This window comes from Dendrobates tinctorius, unplaced genomic scaffold (genome assembly GCF_039654945.1).
Source record: "Dendrobates tinctorius isolate UK_male_01 unplaced genomic scaffold, ASM3965494v1 ptg000020l, whole genome shotgun sequence".
Classification (NCBI taxonomy): Eukaryota; Metazoa; Chordata; class Amphibia; order Anura; family Dendrobatidae; genus Dendrobates; species Dendrobates tinctorius.
The window spans coordinates 12,647,893-12,663,952 of NW_027361688.1; the positions used below are offsets into that span (position 1 = coordinate 12,647,893).

Sequence of the window (16,060 nt, forward strand, 5' to 3'; positions counted from 1 at the left end):
CGTTCGCCTGGTTCCATGGAGATGGTCGGATAAGCCAGGTGTTAACTCTTGTATCAATTGGCTTTGGACCTTGTACGAACTCTATGGACTCTTCTCTGTCATTTCTCTACCTCTTCTCTGTGTGTGTATCACAGGTGGAATAGGTGGAATAGCCTTGGGAGCTCTGACCTTTGTTTCAACCGGCTTTGGACCTTGTACGGAATCTATGGACTGTTCTCGATCATCTCCCTACGTTTGTCGATATCTCTTCTCTGTGTGTATATCCCAGGTGGAATAGCAACCCTGGGAGCTCTGACATCTACCATTATCTACCATTACCCCTGCGAGACATCGGAAGGGTGAGACCCTGTAATGTGCACTAACTTGGAGTAATTGCTGGGATTGTTCTGTTTGCTATTGAGTGTTGTGGTTCAATAAAGTATTTCCACACTGTTTTACCCTAACCCTGTGTTGTCTGTGGATCGCCCTCACCCAGGGCGGCAGGGTACTCGGAGCCGGGCCCGTTGGTTTCAATGAGAGTTGTCACAGTGGCAGTGACCCGGTCCGTGGCCCTGGGCGTCCATTGTAAAAGCGGGATGTCGAGCTTGTGGGTGATGATTAAAGTTTGTGGATAAATGAGTCGTGACGCCACCTGTGGTGTTCGGCAAGGGAGATGTTAAGCCGACGCTGCAAGCAGATCCTCTGGGACAGATGGTATAGTGCAGCAATGATGGTGTAGCCCTCCACAGGCAGGGCTGTAGTCCCAGGGCAGAGTAGGTGAAGAGTCAGTGAGGGGAGACGTGGATGGTGCAGTGTTAGGCACAAAGATATAGCAGTGCTGAGTGTGTTGGCGCCGGAATAAGCGGAGGACCCCAGGGCATGTAGTTCCAAAGCTTTACTCACAGTCTGTTGTGCGTACAGGTGCCCGCATCCGTGCCGTGTCCTCCAGGTCAGGAGCTCAGCCAACTTCCAGGCAAGATGAAGTACTCCTTTCCAACACTCCGCCAACATATGCCTTTTCTGAACGTCTCCCTTCTTGCGCCTATAGTGAAGTACTCACAGTACTGAATTACACTGGAGTTCCTCCTGTCAGATGTTCCTATGAACTCTACTTGTACGGCAGACAGCTGTAGCCTGCTTCGAGGATTCCTTACTACCTAGTCCCGGCTCACTCACGTTGCTGTTGTGCCCCCAAGTCTTGTTTGGGAATAAAGTGGTGACAACTTCTATTCCTCCGGTGTCTGCTGCAGGACCATTAGTATCCATACAACCTCGGGGACCGGACCCCGGCCTTGCGCTGTGAACTTGGGAAGGGTTCTGCTCTAACCCTAATCCTTAGTCCTCCTCTCCTTACGTTCCGTACTAATCCTTCTTTCTTATGGAGAGAGTCAGGCTTTCCATCAATGTCCCTTTCCTGTGCCAGCGGACCCAGGTCACTGAGGTCGGCTGCAGCACTTCCTTCATCTATCCCACTCAGGGGATCTTCTCTCTTCCACTGACTCTGTCAGACTCTCTTGTCAGACTGACTAAATCCTAAACTCTTCCCGCTCTTTTGGTGCCAACTAAGCTCCACCTGCCTCCCAGCACACCTTGTGTTCCAAGCAGGGAGCCACCAAAGGGTGCTTTGCTACACTACTGTTGTGTGGGATGTAGGTGTTGGAGTGTGGTCAGGTGTCTCCACCTTACCTGGATGGTGGGGTACCACACCTCAGGAGGAGGTGCAGTACCTCTGTTGCGACTGAACCCTCAGGGGCGCCACATCTGTGTAGTGTATTGCACACCGGGAGATAGAGCGGGCGTTCAGTGGTATGAGCCCTGGTCCATGCAGTCTTGCTAAAGGCAGCCGGGCCAGCGGACGAGAGCATCCACTGACCCCGTTTCTCCACACATCTTTATGCCAACAGCGATTTAACTCTAAGCTACTAAAGTAAGTCCAAACATAAATATGTACCAGGGCCTCCTAAAACTTACATGGCAGAGGAGCCCTTGAGGCCCCTAAGGCACTGAAGACCAGTTATCGAGTTTCACATCTTGGTTTAGGATTCCAATATTCCAAATCTTCTACAACTACCATAAAATCCTCGGAGAGGAGGGTCAGCCAAGAGGAAGTCTAACCTAGGGGTAGTTTGTACCTTGGTACAGAAGGATCTCCTGCTCTTCCATCCTAAAAAAAAGTTTGAAGGCCACTTCAAGCCAAAGTAGTCGTGCAATACAAAGGTGACCACGTAGAGCCCAGATGGCTTTACAACAACAGGAAACTTGATGCTTTTCATCGTCTTTACCTCCCAAATAAATAAAGACTTCTGTTTTGTCAGAGCGAATTTTAATATAATGGAGAACAGATGGGGATGTCTTCCTCTCTGGCATGTGTAGCGTTCCACATGTAAATGTCACTGGTCTATTTTTATTCCCTCAACACGTAAAAATACCCCGGAGCAGCGAGAGTCGCAGGACTGTCTTTTGTCTGCGTTTCATGAACCATGAATGTGAAGCTGATTGTTGTTAGCGGCCGCAGACCTCCTCTGGATTTTATGCTGCATTACCCAACAGAATTAAACATGATCCGTGCTGTCAAGAGCTGGCACACTCCTAATGTTTTCCGTTAGGGAAACTTAACCTTACTGGTCGGGTTATCAGAAGAACTTTCTGTCTTGTATGTAAAGTAGCGAAGGATTTGTGGCTCTTTGGGTTATATGGGTGATTTTGACTGGTAGGGATCTTTTACGGGAGCTTCCTTCCTCTTGGATGAGGTCATATGCAGGGGTTGTCCTATCCCGCTCTTTACTGCAAGCTGGAAAGAGACCCCATAACACTTCACATCTCCTACCACATTGTTTATTGAAAGGAATGTGTTATCAAAAGATTACCTATTTTTTTTAAATATCAGATCTTAGGGTAAATTAATTTTTTATATTTTTCACAGCTAGTCTTTCTGCCCTGCAGCAATCACTGGTCTCTGATGGTCCCTGCTAAGTTCGCGAAGCAATCACTTGTTCCCCCTTCATCTCTGCTTACCACTGGTCCCTGATTATTTCCTGCAGCAACCACTGCTTGCATAGTTAGTAAGGCAGCAAAGTGGCTCAGTGGTTAACACTGCTCTTTTGCAACTTTGGGGTCCTGGGTTCAAATCTCACCAAAAACAACATCTGCAATGAGTTTGTACGTTCTCCGGGTGTTTGCATGACTTTCCTCCCGCACTCCCACTTTCAGACATACTGAAAAGGATGACGATGTCTGTACAACACAGTGGAAATTAATGGCACCATATAAGTGAGTAAAATAAATAAACATTGATGTGTTGCTTGCACTTTAGGGACACTTTGGTCCTACACCAGTCCCAATCATGGAAACTGACCAAAACAACCACTCTTTTTTTCAGCCAGCAAATTTGCCATGACTGTTTCCAAAAAAATCAGGACAATCCAGGAAAATTCAGGACAGTAAACATACTGCTTTCTTGTGCATGTGAAGTACGTGTGCCGACTGGGGGTTGGTCCCTTTCGACTGTGCAACAGACTGAAGACAGACGCAGAAACACGGTCAATCAGGTCCACTTTATTGGGTGTCTTCTCTGACATCCACAGCAATACGACAGCTTCTGCACCTTGGCCAGGGTACCTATCACCTCCTCCTACTCCTGTTGGCGACGACCCTCTGGATTCTTTCACCATGGCTGCCGTTAGGCCCACGGCCACAGCGCTTCCCCCGGTCGAGTCCGCCCGCAGCGACTCTTACTACCCCTTCGGTGTCCAGCCGTCCGGTACCCCAGGCGCCCTTTAGTCTGCATCCTTTGGTCTGCAGCTGTCCTGTCAGGGCCACCCCCGACTATCCGTCTCTCCTCTGTCTTTTCCTGAGATCTTCCTTCCTCTGTCTTCTCCTGAGCTCTTCTCTCCTCTGTCTTCTCCCTAACCCTGGGACTCTCTTTCCTTTTATCCCCTTTCCTGGGAATTCCCCTCCTCAGTCCCGTAACTCTGCCCACCATGACTCTGCGTTTCCTAGCTTCAGCTGCTGTTATGTCCTTTACTGACTATCCTATGTCTCCATCTAGTGGCCAAAACCCAGTACTACACCGTCTCTAACTAATTCCTGGTGTTTTCCCCACATCTTCATATAAATTACAATAAAGCATTGTACACAGCACATTTTACATTTTCCTTCTTCATCAGACAGGTCCACATATCAGTCCACCCTCCTACACATGTATATTATTCTAGTGACCACCACAGCCAATCACTGGCCTTATTGATGAAATATTGGCTGCAGCCAGTAATTGGCTCCAGAGGTCACATGTATGACGTACATGGTCACCGCAGAAACCAGCAGGGACCACCAGAGCAGAGACCCTGCAGCAACGGGGAATTATTTGGTATATATCCATACTAGATTGTAAAGCAGAAACTTAATACCTTGAGAAGTGGAAGGAGCCACAGAAACGCAGTCACAAAGTGGAGCTGGGCCCGAGTGCTGAGAAGCATAGGACTGAAAAGTCACCAATGCACTGCTGACTCCATAACTGCAGAGTCCAGACCTCCTCTGGTATCAACACAAACACTGCGCCACCGCCGGGAACTTTGTGGAGCCATACATCACCAAGCACAATGCCGAGCGTCGGATGGAGTGGTGTAAAGCTGCCACCACTTGTCTCTGGAGGAGACATGTTCTTTGCAGTGACAGATAACACTTCTCTATCTGGCATTTGATGTACGTGTATGGGTTTGGTGAATACTAGGAGAGCGTTACCCCAGACTGCATTGTGCCCACTGTGTACAGTTTGGTGGAGGAGGATAATGCTATGGGATGTTATCAGGAATTGGCATCGGGTGCTTAGTTCCAGAGATGGGAAATCTTAATGCTTCAGCACAAGACATTGTGGACAACTGTAGCTTCTGGCTTTGTGGGAACAGTTTGGGGAAGACCCTTTCCTGTTCCCCATGACCAGTGCACAAGGTCCATGCAGACACGGTTGAGGAGAGTTTGGTGGGACGTATATGACCGGCTGCATAGACCCTGGACCTCAGACCCATCCAACACCTATAATGGATATTGTGATCCCGGCCTCTCCCTAACATCAGGGTCTGACCCCACAAATGCTGTTCTGGATGAAGGGGCAAAAATTCCCATGGACACCTCCAAAACCTTATAGAAACCTTTCCCAGAAGAGTGGGAGCCGTTATATCTCCAGAGGGGCTGACTTCATATTAATGTCTATGGATGTAGACTCAGAAGTCAAAAAAGCTCCTATAGGTTGGATGTGGAGGGAGGGCCAGCTCAAGGTTTTCACGGGCACCGGGGCGAAAAAGTCTCAGTTGGCACATTTAACACATACCACGATTCATGATGCACAGATACGGCAGAGAAATATAGATATATTATAGTGCAATGCCAAAGATTTCACTTCTTACATTCCATGAGTGATATCTATTGTAAATTCTATAATAGCTCAGAAACTGGACAGTTTAGTCCTCCATACAGTATAATGAGCCCCATATAGTGCTCCATACAGAATAATGAGCCCCATATATTGCTCTATACAGAATGCTGAGCCCCATATATTGCTCCATACAGAATAATGAGCCCCATATATTGCTCCATACAGAATAATGAGCCCCATATATTGCTCCATACAGTATAATGAGCCCCATATATTGCTCCATACAGTATAATGAGCCCCATATATTGCTCAATATAGTATAATGAGCCCCATATATTGCTCCACACAGTATAATGAGCCCCATATATTGCGCCACACAGTATAATGAGCCCCATATATTGCTCCATACAGTATAATGAGCCCCATATATTGCTCCACACAGTATAATGAGCACCATATATTGCTCCATACAGTATAATGGGTCTCATATTTTGCTCCACACAGTATAAAGTGCCCCATATATTGCTCCACACAGTATAAAGAGCCCCGTATATTGCTCCACACAGTATAATGAGCCCCATATATTTCTCCATACATAATGGGCCCCATATAATGCTCCATTTTTAAAAAAATAAAATACTCACCTCTCCTCTCTTGATGCTGCTTCTCGCCGGACTCCTCAGGTTCGCCGTCTTCCGGTTCTCTGCACTGACTGTTCAGGCAGAGGGCACACAGATGTGACGTCATCGTGCCCTCTGACCCAAAATGCCAGAGTCAGGAGACATGAAAGACGCCGCAGCAGTGGAGCGGGGAGAGGAAAGAATTGCAAGTACCAGGGCCCTGTGCAGGCAGGAGGGCCCCTGTAGCACAACGTGTCCCCGATGGCGCATAGGCCGCCGACACCTACCCGGGTGCTGACACCGGCCCTGTGTGGAGGGAGGCACAATATTTGTATATAAAGTCTATACATAGACAGCTAGTTATATTGAGGACACGGGGGTAGTAAAAATGGATTTATTTCTTGGTAATGGGGCATATTGAGATGTCTCGTGCCGCGCAGCTACTGTCCTACTTGGTTTAACAAGAAAATATATTCTGTTTAGGCCCCTGAGCTATAAACCAGCAGCTCATTTATCACCCAGATTACAACGTCTTTCCATTTCTTGAAGGAAATCATCACAATCTTCCACGTGTTTTATATAAAAAATAAAAAAATAAAAAAATTGAAATCAAAATGTAAAAAAACAGGACGATCTCATCCCCGGCATCAGTTGACGAGACTTTATCCAAATCCATCTTCAAGACGGTTTTGAGGCTTTTTTATGCTTGAGGAACAAGCTGTACAAGACTCGGAGGGTGGGTTTTAAATCTCCGTTTACAATCTCTGTGGAACGGGAAGAAAAGGAAAAAAGAATAGATTAAAAAAAGAGTTTTATAATTCAGGGTAAAATGTCAGCAGACGCCAGGATAATAATTTATCTTCTTAGGCCGGATTTTCATAACTTGGAGGATTGTGTACGCTGTTATAGGAGATCTTCAGAAAATTGTATTGCTCTTATCAACTTTTTGTGTATTTTTTTGTGATGGCTCTATTAATCCTTTACATAAAAATGATTTACGGTAATAAAAATGACTTCTCATCTGGAAACCATCAACAAGTTGCTGTTGACAGATGTTATTATGGTAGGAGAATTACAGTCAATCTGAATGTCCTCATTAAAAAAAGTGTTTTCTAATTGTCTTCTCATTGCAAGGGCCACCTCAGGACCCTCAACTCTGATGTGAACGCGGCTCACTGACCCCATCCTACATTTCACAGACGCCGTAGGATTCAAAAGAGAGATGGCTTCCTTCTCCTGGAGTCTACGGGAGTGAAGAAAAGAGTAGAGCGTTGAGAAGACCACAGGGGTATTAAAGTGTTTATAGCAAAGTTGACCTACAGAGTACTCACATCGGAGCATCCATGGGTCCTCAAAGTACTAAGAAGATAATAATAGAAATAACAGGTCCGTCAACAGCAGCTTTTGACAGTTTCCAGAAAGCCTTTTTTTATAGCAATATTAAAAATAATTATATGTATCTGCCATTATTAGAGATGAGTGTTCACATTCTTGTCAAAATTTTAGGAATTCACAAAACCCGGAAAATTTGAATAATTTCGATTCGTTTTGTGCAAATCATCTAAAAAGGGCCACCACGGAAGATCACATCAGCCAGAGAAGACTTACATGACCTCGGGCAGGCTTACAGCTATCACATCACATACAGTAATATTGCAGAGCCAAGTAAGGGGAGAATCTCACAGCCAGTATAAAACCAGAAGCAGAGAATGCAGCAGCCGTTTTGTGGTGAATCTGGATAGTGAAAGGACGTCACAGCTCAGCCAAAGAGATAGCGAGAGAAAGCCATAAAACACAGAAAAAACTGTACAGGTAGTGCTTGACAGCCCTGTCATGAAAAAGTTTAGTGCGTGACACAGCAGTGAAGAATGACCACCGTCTGTTTATCCATGGCCATATTTGTTGAGCTCATTTTGACAGTACGAATTGCCATGAATCGAATCTTTAAGAAATATTTATTGAAGCTGGTGAATTCGAATTCCAAAAAATGTTCTCACCTATTACATTTATTAGTAATGGAAATGCTAACCTGTTGGATCAACAGGGATTTGTAAGGTTCCTTCATCGACGAGGAGGTCCAGGGCAAGTGAAACATTGTGAAGCTGTGGAAACAAATGCATAAATATATTGTATTAACAAAAAAATTCCTCCGTAGACTGAAATCTAAAATTAATTTTTGAGCAAATCTGCAGTAGGTGTGTAAATCTGTAGACAGGGTGTACGTCCTCAAAGGGCCAGACGTACAGGTCTGTAAACTGGCCAGAAGATTCATCACTTGCTTAACGCTTATAGGGGCACCTCCAATCGTCAAAGACTAAATCCATAATGAGTTGACCCCTATGATCAGTGCAGTAAAGTAAGGAGAATCTGAACCTCTTCAGTCTAGTGCGTATCCCACTTGACACCTAGACATCCTAGACAGTTATAGCTAAAAGATCACAGGAACATGCCGACCACTTCCCTTTGGCCATCAAGTCGGCATCAAGACACCTGTCACCAAAAAGCCATTGTCCCTATAGCCCTTTACTACTTTAGGCCACCAGGGATAATATAATTTACACTTAGACAACTTCAGTCCTCCAGCACCCCCGGAAGGCCATACTTTCATGGATTGTACAGAAACCACTCCTCATTTTACAGGTTTCAACCCCCTCCATTGCCCATATACTGCACCATGAATGTCCTTCTGGATGCCAGGGCTCTGTCTGAAGATGAAGCACTCCACCATCGTGTGCAGAAAACTTGCATACCCTGCTTCTCATGATGTGTCAGGAGGACTTCCTAATTCTTTCAAGACTAGAAGTTCTCCCCTTTTTTGGGGGCGCCTCCTGGACATGGTAGTTGTAAATACCTTTGCCCAGTGTTGAAACTTGAGCTTCGTGGGCCCCAGTGAAAAGATTCCAACAGAGCCCCACCAGGTCTTTAATAGTAATGGTCTTCTCATATAGGCCAAAGTTACCTTATGGACCTCCTAAACTCCAGGGCCCCAAATATCACAGGTCTTTAATGCTAATGGTCTTCTTATATGGGCCAAAGTTCCCCTATGGACCTCCTAAACTCAAGGGCCCCAAATATCACAGGTCTTTAATGCTAATGGATTTCTTATATGGGCCAAAGTTACCTTATGGACCTCCTAAACTCTAGGGCCCAGGTGCGACTGCAACCCCTGCACCCATTATAGTTACATCCATGCCTTTGCCCCAAGTTATATAAGGGACTAGCTGAAGAGCCCGGCGCTGCCCGGGCATAGTAACTAACTGTGGTTAGTTATAGAAAATTATAATTATCCTCCATCCCATAGTCCCGTGCCCATATACCCATCATACATATCCACGATCCCATAGGTCCGTGCCCATATACCCATCATACATATCCTCCATCCCAAAGTCGAGTGCCCATATACCCATCACACATCCTCCATCCCATAGTCCCATGCCCATATAACATCATACATATTCTCCATCCCATAGTCCCATGCCCATATACCCATCATACATATTCTCCATCCCATAGTCCCATGCCCACATACCCATCATGCATATCCACCATCCCATAGTCCCGTGCCCATATACCCATCATACATATTCGCCATCCCAAAGTCGAGTGCCCATATACCCATCACACATCCTTCATCTCATAGTCCCGTGCCCATATACCCATCATACATATCCTCCATCCCATAGTCGAGTGCCCATATACCCATCATACATATCCTCCATCCCATAGTTCCGTGCCCATATACCCGTCAAACATATCCTCTATTCCATAGTCCAGTGCCCATATACCCATCACACATCTTCCATCCCAAAGTCCCGTACCCATATACATATATCCGCCATCCCATAGTCCCGTGCCCATATACCCGTCATACATATCCTCTATTCCATAGTCCAGTGCCCATATACCCATCACACATCTTCCATCCCATAGTCCCGTACCTATATACATATCCGCCATCCCATAGTCCCGTGCCCATATACCCGTCATACATATCCTCCATCCCATAGTCCCGTGCCCATATACCCATCACACGTCCTCCATCCCATAGTCCCGTGCCCATATACCCATCACACATCCTCCATCCCATAGTCCCGTTCCCATATACCCATCATACATATCCTCCATCCCATAGTCCCGTGCCGATATACATATCCTCCATCCCATAGTCCCGTGCCCATATACCCATCATACATATCCTCCACCCATAGTCCGGTGCCCATATACTCATCACACATCCTCCATCTCATAGTCAACCATTATGACATCATAATGAGCGGCGGCGGGGCTTGCAACCTTTGATGACATCAGCGTCGCCATGGCAACCATTGTGACATCATAATGAGGGGCGGGGCATGGCGCGCACACACTGCTTCCCCAGTATGCAAATAGGGGCATTGTGACATCACAATGAGGGGCGGGGCTTGACGCGCACACACTTTTTCCCCCAGTATGTAGATAGGGGCAAAATTGTTTGGTGAATTGGAACGCGCGGGGTTAAAATTTCGCCTCACAACATAGCTTAGGACGCTCTCGGGGTCCAGACGTGCGACTGTGCCAAATTTTGTGGCTGTAGCTGCGACAGTGCGGATGCCTATCCCGGACATACAAACAAACATACACACACACACACATACACACTTTGAGCTTTATATATTAGATTGACATTGAAGGTATCACACAGGGCCGTACCCAACCTAAATCTGGATGGGCAGGCACTCAAATGGCGGACCAAAGGCTCAATGATCTAGCGGTTCTATGTAATGGGAAACTGTGAAAGGTGGGAGATCCAGGACAGAGGCCATCTAAAAAATCTGGAACATCTCCGTCCAACCGATTGCCAGAAATTCAATTTCTGGTGCAAATTTTGTTCAATTTTTAAGGCCCTTAATCTAAACCCCATTGATTTTTTTGAGAAAATTCCAAGAGCGGTGGAAAAAGTTCACAAAAACATTGCAAATTTTTGTGCATTGAAGATAGCAACTTTTTTACACCACAGTCCTGGTGCACTACCCTTTTTAAAGCGTCCCTGATGTTTCCTATGTGGGGTAGCAAAGGGAGGTGCAGGGGTGACTATTAAAATGAGACCTTTGATGCCCAATGGTTTTGGAGGACAGCAGTGCTAGATGGTCCCGATGTCAATATATATGGCCAATGGCTGGGTGATCGGTACATGCGATACAGTAGTTCAAGAGGAAGCATATTTTGGCATTGGGTCCGAAAGAACGTGAAGGTCTGTGCATGATGTTTTTGCAAAATAGTTAAAAGGGTTATCCAGGACTTTATCATTTTTTCACTGTGGGCCTAATAAATAACAGGCAAATAGTTGCTAATTAGGCTAGTTTCACATTAGCGTTTTTTTGCGCAGCGCATCGTGCGCATAAAAAACGCAAAGAAAAACGCAAAACAAATGTGCGTTTTTTTTTCTTCATGCGCACGCTGATGCGTCAAAATAACGCAGTGTTACTTGCGTTTTACATGCGTTTTTGCATGCGGTTGCGTTTTTTATGCGCATGCATTTTTAGGTGTGACATTTCACAATAGAAAAATCCTTGACCACCAATGGGTCACCAGTGGGCGTGTGTCATTGGAATGTTTTATAGACCCTGTACTGCTGAATTCATCAGATTTTGCTGCTGTTTCCGGTGTCAAGATGGACCTGCGTCTGGATAATTTCTGCTTCAAGCTGGATCTTGACATTGCGCTGTCTCAGGCGTATGTCTTTTGTTGCCAGCAAGAAAGGGAGAGGGAGAGACAGCAGAGACGGCAGCGGCGTCGGTTTTGGAGGCATCCAATCATCGAACTCCGGCCAAGCCGTGGAGCATATCACACGCTGTACAGCGAGCTACAGGAAAACCCGGAGAAATTTGCTGACTATACACGGATGTCCCAGGAAAGCTTCCTTGACTTGCTGGGTATGGTTGAAGGAAACATCCGGAGAAGGGACACTCAGCTCCGGCGTGCCATTCCTCCCGAAGAAAGGCTCCTTGTCACCTTACGGTATGTATGTTGTTATGTTTGCATAATTTTTTTGGCTTTTTTCTTTTTTTTTTTTTTTTTTTTTTTGTCCAAAAAATTTGGTTTTTTTTGGCTATTGAATTTGAACATTATTTTTGGGAAATTGCTTTTTTGCATAATGGTTTTTCTTCTGTCATGTACTAATCCCAAGCCTTTATAAAATGTTTTTTTGCTATGTTGTATTAAAAAAACATGCAAAATAGTTAGGCCATGTACTTTTTTATTTTCAGTGTTTTTAGTAATACCCAAGACAGAAATACAATTATTTTTTCTTTTTATGTTTGGCAGGTTCCTGGCAACTGGAGAGAGTCTTTCATCCCTGCATTTCCAGTACCGGCTGGGAATCTCTACTTTATCCGGGATTGTTGCCGACACCTGCAGGGCTCTGTGGGATGTTCTGTGTCCGGAGTTTCTGCCATTGCCCACTGCCGAAAAGTGGCTTCAAATATCGGAGAAATTCTGGGCAGTCTGCAATTTCCCGAACTGTCTAGGAGCGGTGGACGGGAAGCACATCCGCATCACAAAACCCGCAAGAAGTGGCTCCGAGTACTACAACTACAAGAAGTACTTTTCCACAGTCCTAATGGCCATTGCGGATGCAGACTGCCGGTTTGTGGCGGTGGACATAGGGGCATTCGGACGGGGCAACGATTCCCAGACTTTTAAGAACTCTGATATGGGCTGGAGGTTGTACGGCAACCATTTCAATTTTCCACTGGCACGGCCTCTTCCCCAAACCCAAACTCCACCACTGCCATTTGTAGTGGTTGGGGATGAGGCATTTCAGATGTGCCCAAACCTGCTGAAGCCGTACTCCAGCCGTGACTTGGACCACCGCAAGAAAATTTTCAACTACAGGCTTACGAGGGCTCGCAGGACTGTAGAGTGCGCCTTTGGCATTCTAGTGTCCAGATGGCGAATTCTCAGCACCGCCATCAATCTCAAAATGGAAACAGTAGATGAGGTGGTGAAGGCATGCGTGGTTCTCCACAATTTTGTTATGGCAAAGGAGCGGCCGAACTTTGACATGGATGAGCCTGCTGCCAACCCTTTGCCAGATTTTACTCAGCACCCTCTTCGGTCCTCAGTCGAAGTTGCCCAAATGAGGGACCAATTTGCGGACTACTTTTTATCCGATGTTGGTCGTGTAGCATGGCAGGATCAAATGGCTTAATAGTTTTGTTGTTTGTTAAAAATAAAATACATGGTTTTTTCTACCTGTACCCAGTGTACTGTGTCTTAATAAACTCCACTACTCATCTGCCCAGGTTAAATTGAAGAAAGGGAAACCACCATAAAAAAAATAAATATATATATATATATATATATATATATATAAATATATATATATAAATATATATATATATATATATATAAATATATAAATATATATATATATAAATATATATATATATAAATATATATAAATATATATATATATAAATATATATATATAAATATATATAAATATATATATATATATATATATAAATATATATATATAAATATATAAATATATATATATATATATAAATATATATTATATATTTATATATATATATTTATATATTTATATATATATATATATATTTATATATTTATATATATATATATATATATTTATATATATATATATTTATATATATATAAATAAATATATATATATATATATATTTATATATATATATATATATATTTATATATATATATATATATATATATATATATATATTTATTTATATATATAATTTTTTTTTTTTTTTTGGTGGTTTCCCTTTCTTTACTTTATACCGGATGGTCAGCCATCCAACTCTGAAAGGGATACTATATTTCATTTTTTTTTTATTTATATATATATATATATATATATATATAAAAAAAAAAATGAAATATAGTATCCCTTTCAGAGTTGGATGGCTGACCATCCGGTATAAAGTAAAGATAAACAAACCATAGTGTAGGGCGCAGTGTGTGCAGGCGGCGAAAGACACAATAACAAAACATTATTTTGGAAAAAAAATATAACATTTATTTAACTTATTTTTTAGTTGCTGGAAACTGGGGGGTGTGGAGGGATGAGGAACGGCTTTGGGTGGAGTAAGGGGTTCTAGGGGAAGGAGGAACCAAAGAAGTGGGGGAAGGGAGCCGAGGCAAGGAAAGTTGTGAAGTGGGAGGTGAGGGAGGAGGGAGGGTAAGAGTCCTCCTCTTTGTTTTTTTAGGACGGTGGCCCGTCGTCTTCCTGCTGTCCTCGCTTGAGCCTGAGGACTGGCTAGACCCCGGGGACCGCCTTGAGCCTCTGGACCGCCTTGAGCCTCTGGACCGCCTTGAGCCTCTGGAACGCCTGGAGGCTGTGGACTGGCTGGAGCTGGGGGACCGCCTGGCGCTTGTGGACCGCCTGCCAGGATCTTGTTCCAGCTGTGGCATGCTGGTGGTGGTGGATGTCCTGGCAGGGGCCGTAAATATTGAATGCGGGTCCCCCAGCTGATGCTGCTCCGAGGTGGTGGTGGTGGTGGTGGCGGGCCATGCAGGCGTGGTGGCTGTGGCGGTCCATACCGGGGTGGTCCTCCCGCTGGTGGTGGTGGTGGCGGCGCTACAGGCAGGGGTGGTGACGACGGGCCATCCAGTGGTGGTGGCGGCAGCAGTGGTGGGCCAGGCAGGAGCAGCGCTTGGCATGGTGTTGGCGGGTAAGTGTCCAGCTGCACTCGGACTTGTGGCGGTATATTGGTGTCCGGCGAGGCTTGGAAGTGTGGTGGCTGTGCAGTGATATGCAGCAGAAGTAGGTAATGCTGTAAAACGAGTCAGTGGTGGCACCGGTGGAAATGCCACCACTGACTGCTGCATAATCCTACTCTGCTGCATAGCCTGCATAAAAGCATTGTTGCAGGCCTGCATGACAGTCAACTGGAGGTCAGGGGTAAGGTGTTCCGCCGTGTCCCGAGCTATTTGGGTATAAAAATGATGCGCTGGTCTGGCGAGGTCGACTTCCAGGCGCTCAAGGCGACCCTCGATAGACTTGTAGCGTTGGTCCAAAAGGAGGAAACCACTCTCAAGTCTATCGGAGAGTGCCTTGAGGCTACTCTGAAAGACCGAGCTCAATTCAACGAACTCGGGCATGAGAGGCCTGTCCAAGGTCCTCTGCCGCTGCTGGCGGGAAGTGCCCGCAAAACCAGTGGCAGAGACCTGGGACAGGGGAACACCTGAGCGACCAGCTTCCTGGTCTCCAGATGACTGTGGTGCAGACCTGCAAGGTGCTTCCTCGCTGATGGATGGCTGGGAGGGGTCCGGGGCAGCTTGATGAAGGACCGCTTCGGGACCAGGTTGCAGGGTGCTGCTCCAGGTGCTGTGAAAAGAAAAGAAAGAAATTACTACCATAAATTAACAATCGCCAACTCCTGTGGAATAGAAAAGCACAGAATAAAACACAATACAACTAGAAAATACTTACGTTCGGGAGGCAAGGACCGGTCTTAAAAATGCCAAGGCACGATGGTATCGGTACTTCGTGCCGGTCCTTGCCGCAGCACCACTGCGAACCTTATTCTCCTGACGGATATCCCTGTTGAAGCGGTCCTTCATCGAGCGCCAACGGGTTCTGACTTTGTTCACTGTGATGGAAAAAAAAAAAAAGAAAAAAAGTAAGACTATGCACTGGAGGCTGTGATCATCCAACTGTGTGTGATGATAGAAACTCCATGGAGTTAATAGCATCACACACAGTTGGGTGATCCCGGCCAAGATCACTGCTGCATCACACTGCATTTAAATACTTACGAAAATCCTTGCGGACCCGGGGAGAGGCGTTGTCCCAGCCATCCATCAGCGATGCGGCCACCTCGTTCCAGAGCCGCCGGATCACCACGTTGTCCGAGTGCAGTTGGTGACGGGTGTCCCACAACGGGACTCGCTCCTGGACTAGACGGATGAGCTCGTCGTTGTCCAGGGCGAGGTCCTCCTCCCGCTGTGGAGCCTAGAAAAGAAAGACAAACATTAATCTTTGAAAGATTTTAAAATAAAAAATATCGAAAACTAGCTGAAGAGCCCGGCGCTGCCCGGGCATAGTAACTACTGTGGTTAG

The 16,060-nt window shown here is 45.5% G+C and overlaps 1 protein-coding gene across 2 annotated transcripts in view; it reads right to left on the minus strand.

Moving 5' to 3' along the window:
• Positions 1 to 6,350: 6,350 nt before the first annotated feature.
• The window catches only part of PARVG (parvin gamma), a 63,874-nt gene continuing 54,164 nt past the window's right edge, over positions 6,351 to 16,060 (minus strand). For both annotated transcript variants that reach the window (XM_073567687.1, XM_073567688.1), the window contains 2 exons: positions 8,000 to 8,072; positions 6,351 to 6,734 (listed from right to left, as the gene is read on the minus strand). In XM_073567687.1, the coding sequence (XP_073423788.1) occupies positions 6,649 to 6,734; positions 8,000 to 8,072 (159 nt within the window). In that variant the 3' untranslated portion in view covers positions 6,351 to 6,648. The remainder of the gene's footprint in view (positions 6,735 to 7,999; positions 8,073 to 16,060) is intronic.